General features: G+C 44.4%; 1 protein-coding gene across 1 annotated transcript in view; it reads left to right on the top strand.

Annotated features, from left to right (window-relative positions):
- Positions 1-247: 247 nt before the first annotated feature.
- LOC149356660 (uncharacterized) overlaps positions 248-15,522 on the top strand; it is a 28,830-nt gene continuing 13,555 nt past the window's right edge. The window contains exons 1-2 of the mRNA XM_089576402.1: positions 248-317; positions 13,299-13,409. Coding sequence (XP_089432528.1) covers positions 248-317; positions 13,299-13,409 — 181 coding nt within the window. The remainder of the gene's footprint in view (positions 318-13,298; positions 13,410-15,522) is intronic.

The following is a 15,522-nucleotide window of genomic DNA, read 5'->3' as shown; positions in this document are numbered from 1 at the left end:
TTGGAGGGGGTCTTGTTATGGCAAAGCTTTCGGCAGTTCCACTGCACAGTCTGGTGGTCCACGCCAAACGCCATTGTGATAGTGCAGAGGTAGAGGTTCGTGAGGGTACGCGTTCCTTCTTTTTGGCCGGGGGCAGTGACTCATGCAGGGAGTGGAGCATAGAAGTAAAGGATTCCAATTGTTTGAATTGTGCTTGGGGGGTGGTAAGAATCTGGAGAACCGAAGCCTCTAGCTGAACTACGCGAGTATGGTGTGCCTGTGTGGTGGTTTCGACAAGATCCGCCAAAGGGGTGACCTGGGTGGTGGAGGAGGAATTGGTGAACGTGGCAAGGTGCTCATTTAGCTTGGTAAGCTGGGAGGTAAGAGAGGTGGTTGTTGTCTGGAGGTTTTCAGTCAAGTCATGGATGTGCTGTTGTAGATTGTGGGAAATGCGCTGCTGCTCTCGCTGCTGGTGTTCCAGCATTGCGAACTGGAGGTCGAAAGAGCGGCTGTCGTCAGCCAGAGATGGAGAGGGTGGTGCGGACCCGCTACACATTTACCGCTGAAGGAGAGCTGAAGCTGCTTGCAGACTATCGGCATTTGTCTCGGTCTGAATTTCTATTCGCACAGTAGCATGCAAGGGTATATCGTATAAAGTCAATTGACAGAGTGCTGGCTGTTTAGTCGCGCTTCCTTATCGCGCACGTAATTTTCGCTACAAATGAAGGACCGGCGCAGAACTTGCTGGCATACTGTGTGACGCAGCTTGACAACTGACCACAGAGGACCGAGGAATTTTATTTTAAAGTAAACCATATGTTTACGTATGCATAGCTGGAGCAATGTAGCACACAGTGTCGTCTCCCTCTAAATATTTTCCCTCAGCATCTTGAATCTGCTCCTGCTTTCTTTCATTCGTTTCACCCAGTCAGCTTATACGGTTCCAGAATATTTTGTCCCCTCTTTAGTTGCATCGCGAATTTCAGCCAGCTAGCGATCAGGGGACTACTTTATTTTAGCCTGGACGAGGACCTACACTTGCTATTTCTTTTGTTGATAAGATTCTTATTTTTGGTCAACTTCCTCTTGAGATAACTGCACTTTCTTTACTTCTGCTTCTCTGTGTTACCTTGAAGCCACTCGTTGTTGTTCGATGGCCTCCTTAATTTCCTTATTCCACCTTCTTCCTGCCGCCTTCTTCCTCTCTAGTAGTTAACCCCTTTTACTTGTTTCATTTGTGTAATGATGAGTAGTTCTGATTATAATCCTACCTTTACATGGGGCATTTCTCTAGTGCTTCCTCTATGCCGGCTGCTACTTGAGCTATTTGTTTCTTGCTTAATTTTGCGTCCTCTGTTTGACTTCACTGCATTTTTCTTTGATCAGGGCTCCCAACTACAGAAAAATACAATTATGATCACTTCTGACACTGTGCTCCCCCTATTCGTCTATTACCATCATTGCGAGCTTGCTTAGATCTCCTCCGACATTACCCAGCAGTCAATGGTCGTCTGTTTGTTATTGAATTCGCACTTGATTTGTCCCTCACATTTAGTTTCCCTATTTACATTAACAAAGCAGTGACGCTCACAGAAGTCTAGCATTAACTTCCCGTTACAATCTGTGTATCCATCCAGATCCTTAATGTTGCCATTCATGCCACCCAGCAGAATAATTTCGGCACCATCTCCAAACGGGAAGGGGGTGAAAAGAGAAGACTGCGGAGGAGACGAGAGCTAGCAACAGCATGAATAAACTACATATGTGCGGTACGAAGCCCTAAACCAGTGTTTAATTCTCCTCCCCTTGTGGCCTGGTCGTTGCACGAATCACTGTCTGTTCGTCGAAGGGGGAGCATGGTAGGCGCGCAGAGTAGGGTGCTTCTGGGCTCGGTAGGCCAGCAGAACTCGCGCACGTGCTCGAGGAGAGCAGTCAGCTTCCGTCGACAACACTCCGCCACCCTCTTAGAGTGTTAGCTCCTAATAGTACGTTGCTCAGCTTCGTGCCGTTGTCTGCGTCAGCGACCACATCGCCACCTTCCCCATTTGGCAGGTGGCAAAGCGAAGACGGGAGCGGGAGAATTGTGCACTTGGAAGTGGTTCCGACAACCCTACAGAATATCGCTGCTGTCCAGGGCACGTCCTGTTTGCCTTCGGCTGTCTGACTTTAGGAGAGAAGAAACGGAACTTGTCTATGAAAAATTATTTGCTGTCAGATCACCACTAACGCGCAAATATTAGCTTTTTTTTCGGCCGCCCTCGGCAGGAATGCACCCTGTCTTCATTTCTTTCACTCGTCAATAGCCACTTTCTGTCCGACAACGGATCTTCGCTGGTCGTGGCCCATATCGTAAAACGCCATAATTTGTCCGCAGCCAACAGTCTTTCCTAGAAGTGCCGTGTTCGTTATAGCTTGGAGAGCCCTACTCTGTGTGTCTATAGTTGCGAAGGTTTCCTACTGAGATATACCGGCAGCAGTATATTCGGCCCAACTTGCGTGGCTCCTCTCTTGAAGCTGGCTTCCTGCCGACAAGCACAATGTCGCCTGTTTGTTAACTGGGCACTTGCCTTCCTCTCTTCTTGAAGATTTTTTGTCTGCTTGCTTCTCGTAGTTCCATAGAGTTTTCAATCGTCTTCTCTCGCTTCGTGTTCATTTAGTACGCAACTCGGAGCGAATGGGCCGCACGGATCGGGTAGCCCGTTTCAGACTATAGTTCTTGTTTAGTTGATTTCCTTCACCTTCTTTCCCGCGTCCACGTGTGCTCTGGAACCGTATCTTATAAGCTGTTTTTTTTTCGTTCTCCATTCCACGTCTATCTGGTCCTCTGTGATCGGTCACTCAGATATACCTGTGGCTTTGAAGCGCCCGTGACCGAACCATTTAGTGGTTGGTGACCGGACCTCGTCATTGGCTGTGATATGCAGCTAATGGTGCGGTGCATCGCAGCGCTCTGTCAACAGGAGGCGTCCGGCTGTACCACTGGCTGAAATTCACTGCGATATGCAGCCAAGGGTGAGGTCTGGTCTCCAACCACCGTATTGTCGGGTCGCATTCCACAGACGCTTGAAAGCCGAAGGTATATCGAAGGGACCCATGGCAGGGAACCGAAGTGACGTAAAATGAACAACAGAAAATCGACAGAATCTAGAATACGGCCCCTGGAATAGGCTACCCTCCGGACAGGAAACCTAAGAAAGGCGAGGTCAGGCACAAACTTTTACAAGCCCTTGCCCGTAACCCATGCATCTTTCCTCTCTAACCACATCAACCCTCCCTCACCCTCAACCTCACAAATTTTTCTACCTCATTCCACCCTCACCTCACCGAGTGAAGCTTTCATGACGCGAGGACTTTCTTATGAGGGCTCGCCATCGTGTTGGTGCCCATGTTTGCTCGCATATACTCCAGGCTTGCCAGCGTGCATGGGAAGCGACCTCTTCATTCCTGGTTTTTCGACCGGTCCACACTGTTGGATGCATATCGCAGCTAGTGACAGCCAATGGTGAGGTCCGGTCGCCTGCTCTTGAGAGATCGGTGCGGTACATCCTCACCATTCGCTGCATATCGCAGCCAATGGAAGCAAATTGTGAGGTTCGGTCGCTAGCCTCCAAATGGTCTAGTCGCTTCCTACAGAGCTTGAAAGCTGCGGGTATATGCAAGTGACCAAAGTCAGAAGGTGAAATGGACGCGAAACGGGCAATGGAAAGCATACAGTTTATAGAATATGGCTCCAGTCCTGTTTTTCCTTGCAACCAGTGTCACCTGGCACGATGTATCCCAGTATTCTCGGCCTAGTCTAAAGTACCGTACTGGGCTCGCAATCGGATATCGCACTGGGATGCTGGACCCCGGTGGCAGTGGTTTTGGCATTGGAGTATACGTTTTCGGATCCAACTTGCCAGCGTCCACCAAAAAAATAGTTAGGTGCTTAGACTTGCCGACATATGCATGCGATGTCCTGGCGCAGTATCATGGAAACTCTTGACGGTCTTCAAGTAGCCGAATGACTTGTGGGGATGTTTTCTCGTTATGAAATTACGAAAGCAATTCAAAGAGTCCAGAGTTCTAATTTCTTGTCGGAATTATTGAAAGAAATAACCCGTATCGTAGAGGATGTGGATGTCATCGGTAAGGTCCGTTGCAGCGACGACAGAATGGTAAGGTCTCGTATTAGCTTAGATTTGAATAGGGAACGGAGGAAACTGGTGAATCGAAAGGCTATTAACGAGTTAGCATTAAGAGGGAAGGTAGAGGAATTCAGAATGTCGCTGCAAAACAGATTTTCCGCTTTAACTGAAGAAGACGACCGTAGTGTTGAAACAATGAATGGTAATCTTACAGCTATCGTTACAGAGTGCGCCGCAGAAGTAGGTGGTAGGATGGTTCGGCAGGATACCAACAAGCTATCTCAGGAGACTAAAGATCTGATTAAGAAACGTCAAAGCATGAGGGCGTCTAACTCCACAGACAGGATAGAACTAGCAGAGCTATCTAAGTTAATAAATAAGCGCAAGGTAGCCGACATAATAAAGTTTAACATGGAGAAAATCGAGCATGCTCTAAGGAATGGAGGTAGCCTAAAATCAGTGAGGAGAAAACTGGGCATAGGTAAAAATCAGATGTATGCGCTAAAAGACAAACAGGGCAATGTCATCAGCAATATGGATAAGATAGTTGAATTAGCCGAAGAGTTCTACACAAATCTATACAGTAGCGAATGTAATCATCAAGTTACTGAAGGAGGCAGTCGAGCACAACAATGGGACATCCCGCCAGTAACGAAGGAGGAAGTAAAGAAAGCCTTAGGAGCAATGCAAAGAGGGAAAGCAGCTGGTGGGGATCAGGTAACAGCAGATTTGCTGAAGGACGGAGGAGAGATTGTGCTACAAAAACTAGCCACCCTGTATACGCAATGCCTTGTGACCTCGAGAGTACCAGAAGCTTGGAAGGACGCTAACATTATCTTAATTCATAAGAAAGGAGACGTCAAAGACTTGAAGAATTACAGACCGATCAGCTTATTGTCCGTTGCATACAAGGTATTTACTAAGGTAATCGCTAATAGAATCAGGACAACCTTGGACTTTAGTGAACCAAATGATCAGGCAGGCTTTCGTAAAGGATACTCGACAATAGACCACATTCACACTATCAATCAGGTGATAGAGAAATGCGCAGAATTTAACCAACCCCTATATATAGTCTTCATTGATTGCGAGAAAGCATTCGACTCAGTGGAAACCTCAGCTGTCATGCAGGCATTGCGGAATCAGGGTGTGGAAGAGTGCTATGTGACAATATTGGAAGATATTTATAACGATTGCACAGCTACTATAGTTCTCCATAAAGTCAGCAATAAAATTCCAATACGGAAAGGTGTCAGGCAGGGAGACACAATCTCGCCAATGCTCTTCACTGCCTGCTTACAGGAGGTATTCCGGGGACTGGAATGGGAAGAGTTGGGGATAAGAGTTAATGGAGAATACCTGAGTAATTTGCGATTCGCTGATGACATTGCCTTGCTAAGCCACTCAGGACAAGAACTGCAAAGCATGATCAATCAGCTAGACAGGCAGAGTAGAACGGTGGGGCTAAGAATTAACATGCAGAAAACCAAAGTAATGTTCAATAGCCTTGCAAGGAAACAGCAGTTCGGAACTGGTAGCGAGGTGCTAGAAGTAGTAAGAGAATACGTCTACGTAGGGCAGGTAGTGACCGCAGATCCGGATCATGAGAGGGAAATAACTAGAAGAATAAGAATGGGGTGGAGCGCGTATGGCAGGTTCTCTCAGGTCATGAATGGTAGCTTACCAATATCCATGAAGAGAAAAGTATATAACAGCTGTATCCTACCGGTACTCACCTATGGGGCAGAAACGTGGAGGCTAACAAAGAGGGTTCAGCTTAAGTTAAGAACAACGCAGCGAGCTATGGAAAGGAAAATGATAGGTGTAACGTTAAGAGATCGGAAGAGGGCGGAGTGGGTGAGGGAACAAACGCGGGTTAATGACATCCTAGTTGAAATCAAGAGGAAGAAGTGGGCTTGGGTAGGGCATGTAATGCGAAGGCAAGATAACCGCTGGTCCTTAAGGGTAACGGAGTGGATTCCAAGAGAAAGCAAACGTAACAGGGGACGGCAGAAAATTAGGTGGGCGGATGAAATTAAGAAGTTGGCGGGGATACAGTGGCGGCAACTAGCAAATGACAGGGTTAATTGGAGAGACATTGTAGAGACCTTTGCCCTGCAGTGGGTGTAGTCAGGCTGATGATGATGATGATGATGAACCCGTATTTTGTAAATAAGGCATCTCCTTGAAACGCCATATCATATGATGCCCAGTGACCTGCGGCTATAGAGTACACTAAAGAATATGATGAAGAAATTGGCAGAAAAGACCAACCGACTCGATCAGATACCTACCAGTTCCTTTGCTGGCCTACAGCCAAGTAGTGCAGGTGAGCCAAGGCTGCATTCGAGAAATTGCACGGATGAACCGTCAGCATCCACTCACAATTAAGGAAATGTGAAGGAAATGAAGTTATTGCGACAGATCTTACGATCTGAAAATATGTCCCTCAAGTGCGGGACAAGCGGGAAGAAATGTGTAGACTCGCACATCAATCTCTGTAGGGCACGAGAACGCTATAAGGCCTACTAAGATAAAAAAGCCAGTCATCGGACTCTCACTCGGGGTGACCAGGCTCATATCCTCCCAGCCACGCATAATAACAAATTATTTATGTAATAGAAAGCACCTGACATTGTGACGCAGAATAAAAATTATATGGACTATGAATAAATAATAACTAAAAACAAGAGAGTCGGTCATGTAAATATTTTTGAAAATATAAAGAAACAGGTCCAAAACAGGAAGATACGAAGATTGCATGTTCTGTCGTCTCAGGAGAACCTAATGACATTGCAGAAGAGTCCACTAATATTGTAATGAAAATTGTATGATGGGAAAACTTACTGATCAGCCTTGATTTCAATGAAGAGCGAATGGAACAGATAGCGGTTGGTTTTCTGAGAAAGACAGATAATTTTCGGTTGGTCCGGAAAACATTAGAGTCATATTCTGTCAATTACACTTGTCTACACAAAGATGAATCAACATGAAACTATACCTACCACCGTTAGTGGTATAGTAAGCTACTGAAAATGACGCACAGGAGATGTTTGAGAATGGTATTGCAACAGATCATAGTTAACCTACAATGCCTCTCTCGTAGTCGTAAGAACCTGATGGCATAATACTTTGTGAGTAGATTTTCTTCTGCGCACCAATATCTGTGATTTGTAGTGCAACAGCGCAACGGTGCGAGAGCAAAGAGAAACGATGAGACACAGCGCTGTGTTTCGTCAAAGATGTCTGGCACATCTTTCTACCAGGCATCTAACCCATTCCTAGAGTGGATGTGTTCTCTGCTGAGATATCAGTTTTAACTGCTCTTGGTAAGGCCAAATGTTATTAGCAAATAGCAGTGGAAGAGTCGTAAAAAGAGAAGACAGCTTGTTCTTCTGCCACGAGATTGTTTGATTTCGTACCTTTTGATTTAAAGACAGGGTCTGCAATATTTAGACAGTTGATGAGAAAGGTTTTAGATGCCCTTGGAAATGCCGAGCACTACAATGACGATATCCTTGGTCCTACAAGTATATGCGGATAACACGTGAATACTCCGGAAAAACTCTTTTGTAGAGTTCGGCATGCGTTGCTTGCTGTGAAATAGACTGAATGTGAAATCTGCTTCAAAGCTATCTCTTTTCTTTAGTACAAGCGATGGTGGGTTGCATCGCGAGAAAGGACAATATGCTGGACAATATACAGGTAGCCCAAACATGAAAGTAAACGACGTACAGTCGCTTCTTGAACTGACAGGATGCTAGAGCTAAAACGTGTGAAGGGGCCTGTTGGTAATTCATCGTGAGAAAACAGCGCAGACAAGACAGGGACGAGGTAGGAATTGGACGGCACGAGCATTGACTTTCTCCAAGATTTATTGGAAAGCGCGTTAAAATATATACATTGCAGCCTAAAAAAAACGAGAAAAGGACGCCTTGTAAGCCGAAATTCACGCGCCGCGTTGTGCTAGACAGACACGGAGAAAAGCTGGTGCGCGAGGTAATCGGGGCCAGTGAAATTTCAAAAATCACAATCACTGTGCTGGTTCATCTTCTGCATCGCTCGCTAAGAAAGAGTACGTGCTCTTAAAGGCTTCAAAATCAATTATTGTTTTGTTTTCAACACGTCTAATGTTGATGTCAGAAGGCGTCTTTTGTTCGTTGTTATTTTCTGGGTCACAATATGTATATATTTTGGCGCGCTCTCCAATAAACTTTGTTCAAAGTCAACGCTAGTGCCGTCGTATTCCTTCCTCATGCTTTTCTTGTCGGCGCTGTATTACCACGAGGCAAGCGGATTGGCAAGCCCATCCGCTTGCCTTACTCACTAAACGGGAGTCGGACACAGCACGCCGGAGTTCCAGGACCAGGATGGCGATGAAGGGACCCCAGCACCTCACACAAAATGTTACGTGGCGGCCAGCCGAAGAATGAGGCGTGATGAACGATGGATAAGAGATTATTTATTGGCCGCTGGCCTAGCGCAAGTGCTCCGTCCCGCGCCACTGCCAGCTTCATCTTCTTCGTGACAATATTTTAGGGCAAAGATAAAGGTCACGGCAACACTATGCTCCAATCTGGCTAAAATGCGGAGAAGAAAGCAGTAGTGTGATTCAGTAAGCGCTTAGTATTGCCTTGGGGCAGCCTTCACGGCTCGTAAGTGAACGGCAGCTGCTATCACAGCCTCTGTGGAAAATATCCAGATTAGGCTAGATAAGCGATAAGGCCAACACGGCAGTGAACCCCACGGTACCATAGCCTTGACAACTGTGTGTTCGTGCTCTCGTTCCACCGGCGCCCTATTATTTATTGCATGAAGAGTGCGATGCAGCCGATTAGGTGGCCTGCCAAGCATTAACTGAAAGAAAGACGGCTGTTTTATATTTCACAGAATGGGTCGCCATGGTCCGAACACTGTGCAGAGAAGGCAAAAGGCATTTTATTATGATAATTTTCTTATCTAAGTAAGGTCACCACGTACTCAAGTAAATTTACTTCGCTTTCAGAAGGCTTTGGAGAATCAATCGCGATAAAAAAAAATTTTTCTCATAAAAATTATTTTAGTGCATTTCGATATATAGGATATATTAAATCCTGTATAGACAAACAGGGCTTTTAGCTAATCGCAACGGTGCTCGGTCAACGCCCAAAGTGGCCAGCTGTTGCGTCGCTTTGGACATTTTTGCAATCCAATTCAATTGAAAATGCCATGTGGGGAAATGGCTACAGTTTCAAAGTAGCCTAATCTTCAAGCGTATAGATAAAAACACTTGAGACCGCCATGTCGCCATTTGTTAATCTCTTCTGCGCTCGCTGAGTAATCTCGGTTTGCTTACTAATTGCTGACACCTTAACTGCAACTTCGGAGTGTATGGCCGTTATAATGATGATTTCCTTTTGTATATTATAAGCACTGATAAAATGACATTCATAATGCTGTGCTAAATAAAATTCCTGTTGTTTAGTGAATATAGAGCCACGCAAAATATAAATTGATACACAAAATTTATAATGTATAATGACAAACGAAATCACAAGTAACTCGATAAAGCAATGATCTGCAGTGAAACTTTACTATTAGCATTGTATTCTGCCCACAGTTACAGGCTCTTGAATGAAACGTATCTTTAAGACGTGAGCTGTCGAACGTGACCCATCCTACGCTGTTGAGTGGATGAAGTCCGTCCAAGGGCACCTAGTTAAGCCGCGAGGAGAGATAGCTTCAGCCCTTGACTGTATTTAACTCATTGACTGCATTTTTTCGGTCTCGCCAAACCATTTGATAAGGTTCTTCATCATTTATTGTTAATAAAGATGAGCACATAAAATATTCATCCTAGGATACTGATATGGATTGAAAGCTTTCTATCTAGTCGTTCTCTGTATGTATTACCGAATGACAGTGCCTAAACACCTTGTTCAGTAAAGTCTGGAGTACCTCAGATCTATATAAATGACCTTCCTGCATGAAATCATTCCTCTGCTAAACAATTATCTCACAACTGCGTTCGTAATCATAAAAAAACTAAGCCAGGTGACAGTCTTGCTTTGCAGTCCGACCTAGAATATATTTCTAACTCGTGCGGCTTATGGGTGATGACCCTTAACGTCCGAAAATATAAGCGCCTGACTATCGAACGCGTTATATTTTGGGTCGTTATATCAGACTACAAAATTAATAACAGTCATGTAAAACATGTTAACATATGTAAACCTCTAGTGGTTCTTAAGGGAAATATATAGCGCACAAGACAAGACGGGACAAGCGAGGAGACACAGAAAAGCGCTAACTTTCAACAGACGGTTTATTGCAAAATCGGGAGCATATATACACATCTCCAGAAAGGCAACAAAGAAAAGGATCGAAGATAACATGAACAAGACACACACCCCCTCGACAGCCATCTGCTTATCGTGCCAGATATGCAAGCTCTTTTTTCGACAAATTAACGGAAGCTTCACTGACACAATCCGGTCCAAAACGCACGATGTTCGACGATTCAAGAATCTCCCTGGTAAGTTGGTCGCGGTGATGGTACAAGATTACAGTATCTTCAAAAATTGGACGGTATGGAGGGTCACAGTCACATGTCTTGCAATGTAAAGCCAGAATTACTGCATTGCAAGACTTGTGATTGTGACCCTCCATGCCGTCCAATTTTTGAAGATACTGTAATCTTGTACCATCACCGCGACCAACTTACCAGGGAGATTGTTGAAGCGTCGAACATCGTGCGTTTTGGACCGGATTGTGTCAGTGAACCTTCCGTTAATTTGTCGAAAAAAGAGCTTGCATATCTGGCACGATAAGCAGATGGCTCTCGAGGGTGTGTGTGTCTTGTTGATGTTATCTTCGATCCTTTCTTTGTTGCCTTTCTGGACATGTGTATATATGCTCCCGATTTTGCAATAAACCGTCTGTTGAAAGTTAGCGCTTGCCTGTGTCTCCTCGCTTGTCCCGTCTTGTCTTGTGCGCTATTTATTTCCCTTAAGTATGTCATACCAACATGCCCAAGCGTCATCTCTTCTAGTGGTTCACATCTCCAGTAATTTATTTTAGAATGCCCACTTAAATTACTTCATTAACCTTGCAAATCGAATTCTTGGATACTTACGGCGCAATTTTTTTCAGTATCCGTTAAAGCTAAGAATATTATTGCAGTCTCTTGTACATCCAAAACATAATTATACTTCAAAAAATTACCAGGAACTTTAGCGGCTAAAGTGGTGAAAGGCGAAAGCCTGAGAGCTGCATTCTGCTACGCGATTATTCACTGTACATTATGTTGGTGCATTAATTAACTGCCAATTAATGACGCTTAAGCTTCGCCTTTAGAAGTGGAACGCGACAGCGTGTTGTAGCGCTGCCACAGTGTCCAAGGAACGCCGCCACCCGCTCGGCGCGATGCGTAGCCCTTTGAACGCAACGCATTTTAAGGAAAGGAAATGGGGCAGTAATTCTCTGTCACCGCGGTGGACACCTGAGCCGCACTGTACAGGAAGGGAGGAAGTGTGAGTGAAAGAAGAAAGAGGGGCCGTTGTGAAGAAAATGAAAATTGTATTTGAGGAAAGGAAATTACGCATTAACTGTCTCACATATCTCAGTAGACACTAGGCGAAAATTGTATTTGAGGAAAGGAAGTTGTGCAGTAACTGTGTCACGTATTTCGGTGGACACCCGTCAAAATTCGCGCGCGGTGACGTCACGACAGTTTGGACGAATCTGAAACGCGGACAAATACGCCTTGCTCGTTGGTAAATTAGTTTTTGAGGAAAGGAAACGTATCTGTCTCGCATATCTCGATGGACACCTGAACCTCGCCGTAACGGGAAGGGAGGAAGATGGTAGTGAACGAAGACACCGTATTCACTAGACGCGCATTTGTTCATTCCAAACCATCGAGCTGGCATGGCGGAGTGGTAGCGTGCTCGACTCGCACTCCGGAGGCCGGGGTTCGATTCCCAAGGTTGGCAAGTTTCTTACTCGGTTTTATTTATGTGGTCTGACTAGAAAGGTTAATTCGACTAATTGGCTGAGTCAGCAATTAACTAAACTCAGTTAAACTTTCTTCGAGCATCACTATACGATCCCTTTAATTGGTTGCTTGGTTAGTAGCCAAAGTACAATTGACCCGTTTGAAATTCGCGCACTGTGACGTCACGACCATTTCGACCAATTGAAAAGCGTGACATTTCTGTCGACAGCTCCTGCTTACAACGATGAGGTATTAAAGGCTTCCGCCTTAAAATTTGAAGCCCAGCTCAACATTCCCTCATCAATGCCGTCAAAGGCATTCAAAAAAGATCTCCTCGCTTTATAGTGTCTAATTATTCGCGTACATCTAGTGTTTCATTGATGAAATCAAATCGTAATCTACCCGACTTACAAACCTGAAGAAATATTTATAGTGTATGGGTCTTAAAATATTGTATCATAATGCGTCCCAGAAAAACGAACATATAGCTCAACCCTCATACTTATCATCCCGTATACCTGTAGATCAGCGCTGTAAACTTTTCATTCTTTGCGGTGGAACCTTTGAAGTTTACGATTCCTTTTTACATCAGACTAGAGCAGAGTGGAGCCGCCTCCTGCTATCCATCACATTCATCGAAGAAATCTTATTATTTAGATGAGCTCGCAGTAAACAATTATTTGTCAATTTTTATCATATTTTTGTTCTTATGTGTGTTCAGCGCTTCGCCTTATGAGTTGTTTTGATTCTTTTGTCTTGTAGGTTTGCAATTTCTTTAGAATTATTTATTCTGTTAAATATGGCATCCATCCCTCTGTGATATTCACGGGCCCTGAGGGTAATATAATAAATAATGCGAAAAAATATTAAGAAAACACCTCGGGAGCAGCAAGAGAATGCAGAAGATAAAGTTTCGGTTTAATCCGAGAACATCATGTCTATGCCTGTACAGTAAGAAGAATCTGACAATCCTGAATGAATGAAGAATATTGAAAGTATTCCTAACAAACATTTCTATGGACGTCAAACTGCAGCTTTCTCTGAATGGGTAGGTTCAGTAATTTATTATGGCGCTACAATCAAGATGTAAGCAAGCTTGTGTGCCTGTACGCTCTTAGTCATGGAAAGTAGCAGTATCGGAGATAATAATAGGAAGAAACGGAGCCCTGTTCTAGCATTGACATTTTAGCTCTGGCTTCTCTATTGTCTCTTTGCAGCCTGCAGTGAGTATGCTTGCAAACAGCTCTGCCAGAATCAGCTCGGAAATGAAGCAGTTGATATCATTGGACACTGCGAACAGGCCATTTGCAAATGCCAATACAAAGAACGTGAGTGGTTAAAGAGGCGCTTCTTTTTCTCATTTTCTTGTCTTGGGGGATATTGTACTCTTGAGGGTAGTAGTGCAAAAGACGGGGATGAAAGGAAGAGCAGAGGACGAGCGCTCGTTCTGCGTTCTTCTTTCGTCCCCGTGTTTTGCGTTGCTACTCGCAAGAATTTATAACCAAATCGTCCATTTAGCACTTGTATTGCATAGTGTATTAATAAAATGATTACCACAGCAAAGCGGCAACGTCAACACAATTCGTTGCTTGCCTTCATGGGATATATTTTGAACTTTGAGACAGAGAGATATCGAGCTGAAAGAATGGACGGAGGTTTATTAGCGAGGAGGGGGCATTGATTCTCGACTTGCACTGCGAGAAACGGACGAGAGGAGTATGGAACCGAAGCAGAAAAGACAACTCAATAAAAATGATGACTGAAAAGTAAGCACCTACGGACTTTGCATACGTCAAAGAGGCACATCGCCTGAAGAAGCGAAAAAGAGGCAGGCGTAGCTCGAAATCGGGGGGGGGGGCACTGTCTGCGACTCTTCCTCTCCGCCAGCGGGTGAGGATAAATGCGTCCCGTGAAGGGTATAGCGATTCTTCTTCGACAGCTTGCAATTATAACAGAGCCTAGATAACCATGAGCTCTCGTTTTTTTGCGGGTCAAAGTTTCATTTCTTTTATTTTGCCCTCAGGGTTTTCGTGTTCGGAGGAGGTTGGGGGCAATTTAGCACAGTCAACATAAGTGAAACATAATTTAGGAGGAAACGTGATATATAAGAGTGCATTAAAACAGCTTAAAAAGCAAAAACTAATGGAAAGCGAGTCCAGCTACGCAGATGTGAAAAAAGACAACAAAAGAGAAACATCTGAATTATGGTTTATGTATAGGCGAACAACAGATAACGATTAGTCGGGCCCAAACAGTGTGATTAATTTAGTTTTAAACCTTCTAGGGTCGCTCATACAAGTGGCTGTGCGCGAAAGACGATTCCATTCATGGAATGTTTTAGGGAGGAAGGACTTATAATAGTGCCCTGTCCAACAACGGGGAAGAGCTACTTTCTCATTTTGGTCAATGAGAGGTGACATGGAAGATAGCGCGTTTACACAGACAGCAATCCAGTGACAGCTGTGGGAGTAAATTCTGTGAAAAGGCGAAAATGCGTCAAAGCATGCAAGGTGTATAGAGCAAGGAAAATTAAAGGTTAGGTTGCATACGTGTTCCACGAACTTTCCGATCATAATTTGCAACGATTAATGCGACGCATCGATTGTGTGAAGGCTCTAGGTCATATATCATAGTGATGATGGTGGGGTTCCAACTAAAATATGCGTACTTGAGTAGCAGACGAATAGGTGCATTCCATAGTAGCATCTTCAATGAAGGTGGAGACGAAGAAAAATTTCTTCGGTCGTTTTTCAGCATGGAATTGCCCTTCGAAGTCATAGATTTTTTACGAAAATGCCAGTAAAGATTATACTATACATTAGCACCCAAGGTACTTGTAAGAGGCCACAGAATTGAGAGAAATATTTTCAATCAAATAGACCGAACCCGTTTTCGGGTTACAGGTTATGCGCATGCATTTGCATTTGGGTAAGTTTAATATGATCAGATACAAATAAAAAAGTCATTATTTTAATGAAATATATAGGTAAACAATACCAATTACAAAGTGCTCACCAAATATTTACAGTCATGGGCAAAGAATCACTTCTTCTTTAAAAATTGGTTGCGCCAAGCAAGCTTCGTTGTCCTGCGACAACAAGAGGCTTGTGTACGTAATCACCTTCACGAGAGCCACCATTCATTCGGACTTGTGCGGCACCTCGTTTCGAAGATACGCCAGTCTTTGATGGTGTTTTAGATTAGAGCATCTTCAGGGGGCACCCGATCACAGCGTTGTTTACCTCACCCCTCCCGATCAGTGTTTTGCTCCGATAAGCGCGGCCCACCTGAGGGCGCTAACGCACACGCCTGCTGATGGCGTCGCTAGCAACAGTTTTTACACACCATCTTCGTAAATGATGTGGCAGTTCATTGTAGTTCAACGTGATAGGGGCCACCATCACTTTAATGATAATTTTGTTGTAGCGAGCCAGCGCACGT

This window comes from Amblyomma mixtum, chromosome 3 (genome assembly GCF_055824585.1).
Source record: "Amblyomma mixtum isolate Tamu chromosome 3, ASM5582458v1, whole genome shotgun sequence".
Classification (NCBI taxonomy): Eukaryota; Metazoa; Arthropoda; class Arachnida; order Ixodida; family Ixodidae; genus Amblyomma; species Amblyomma mixtum.
The sequence above is the reverse complement of the archived record's forward strand: the minus strand, read 5'-3'. Positions and strand labels throughout refer to the sequence as shown.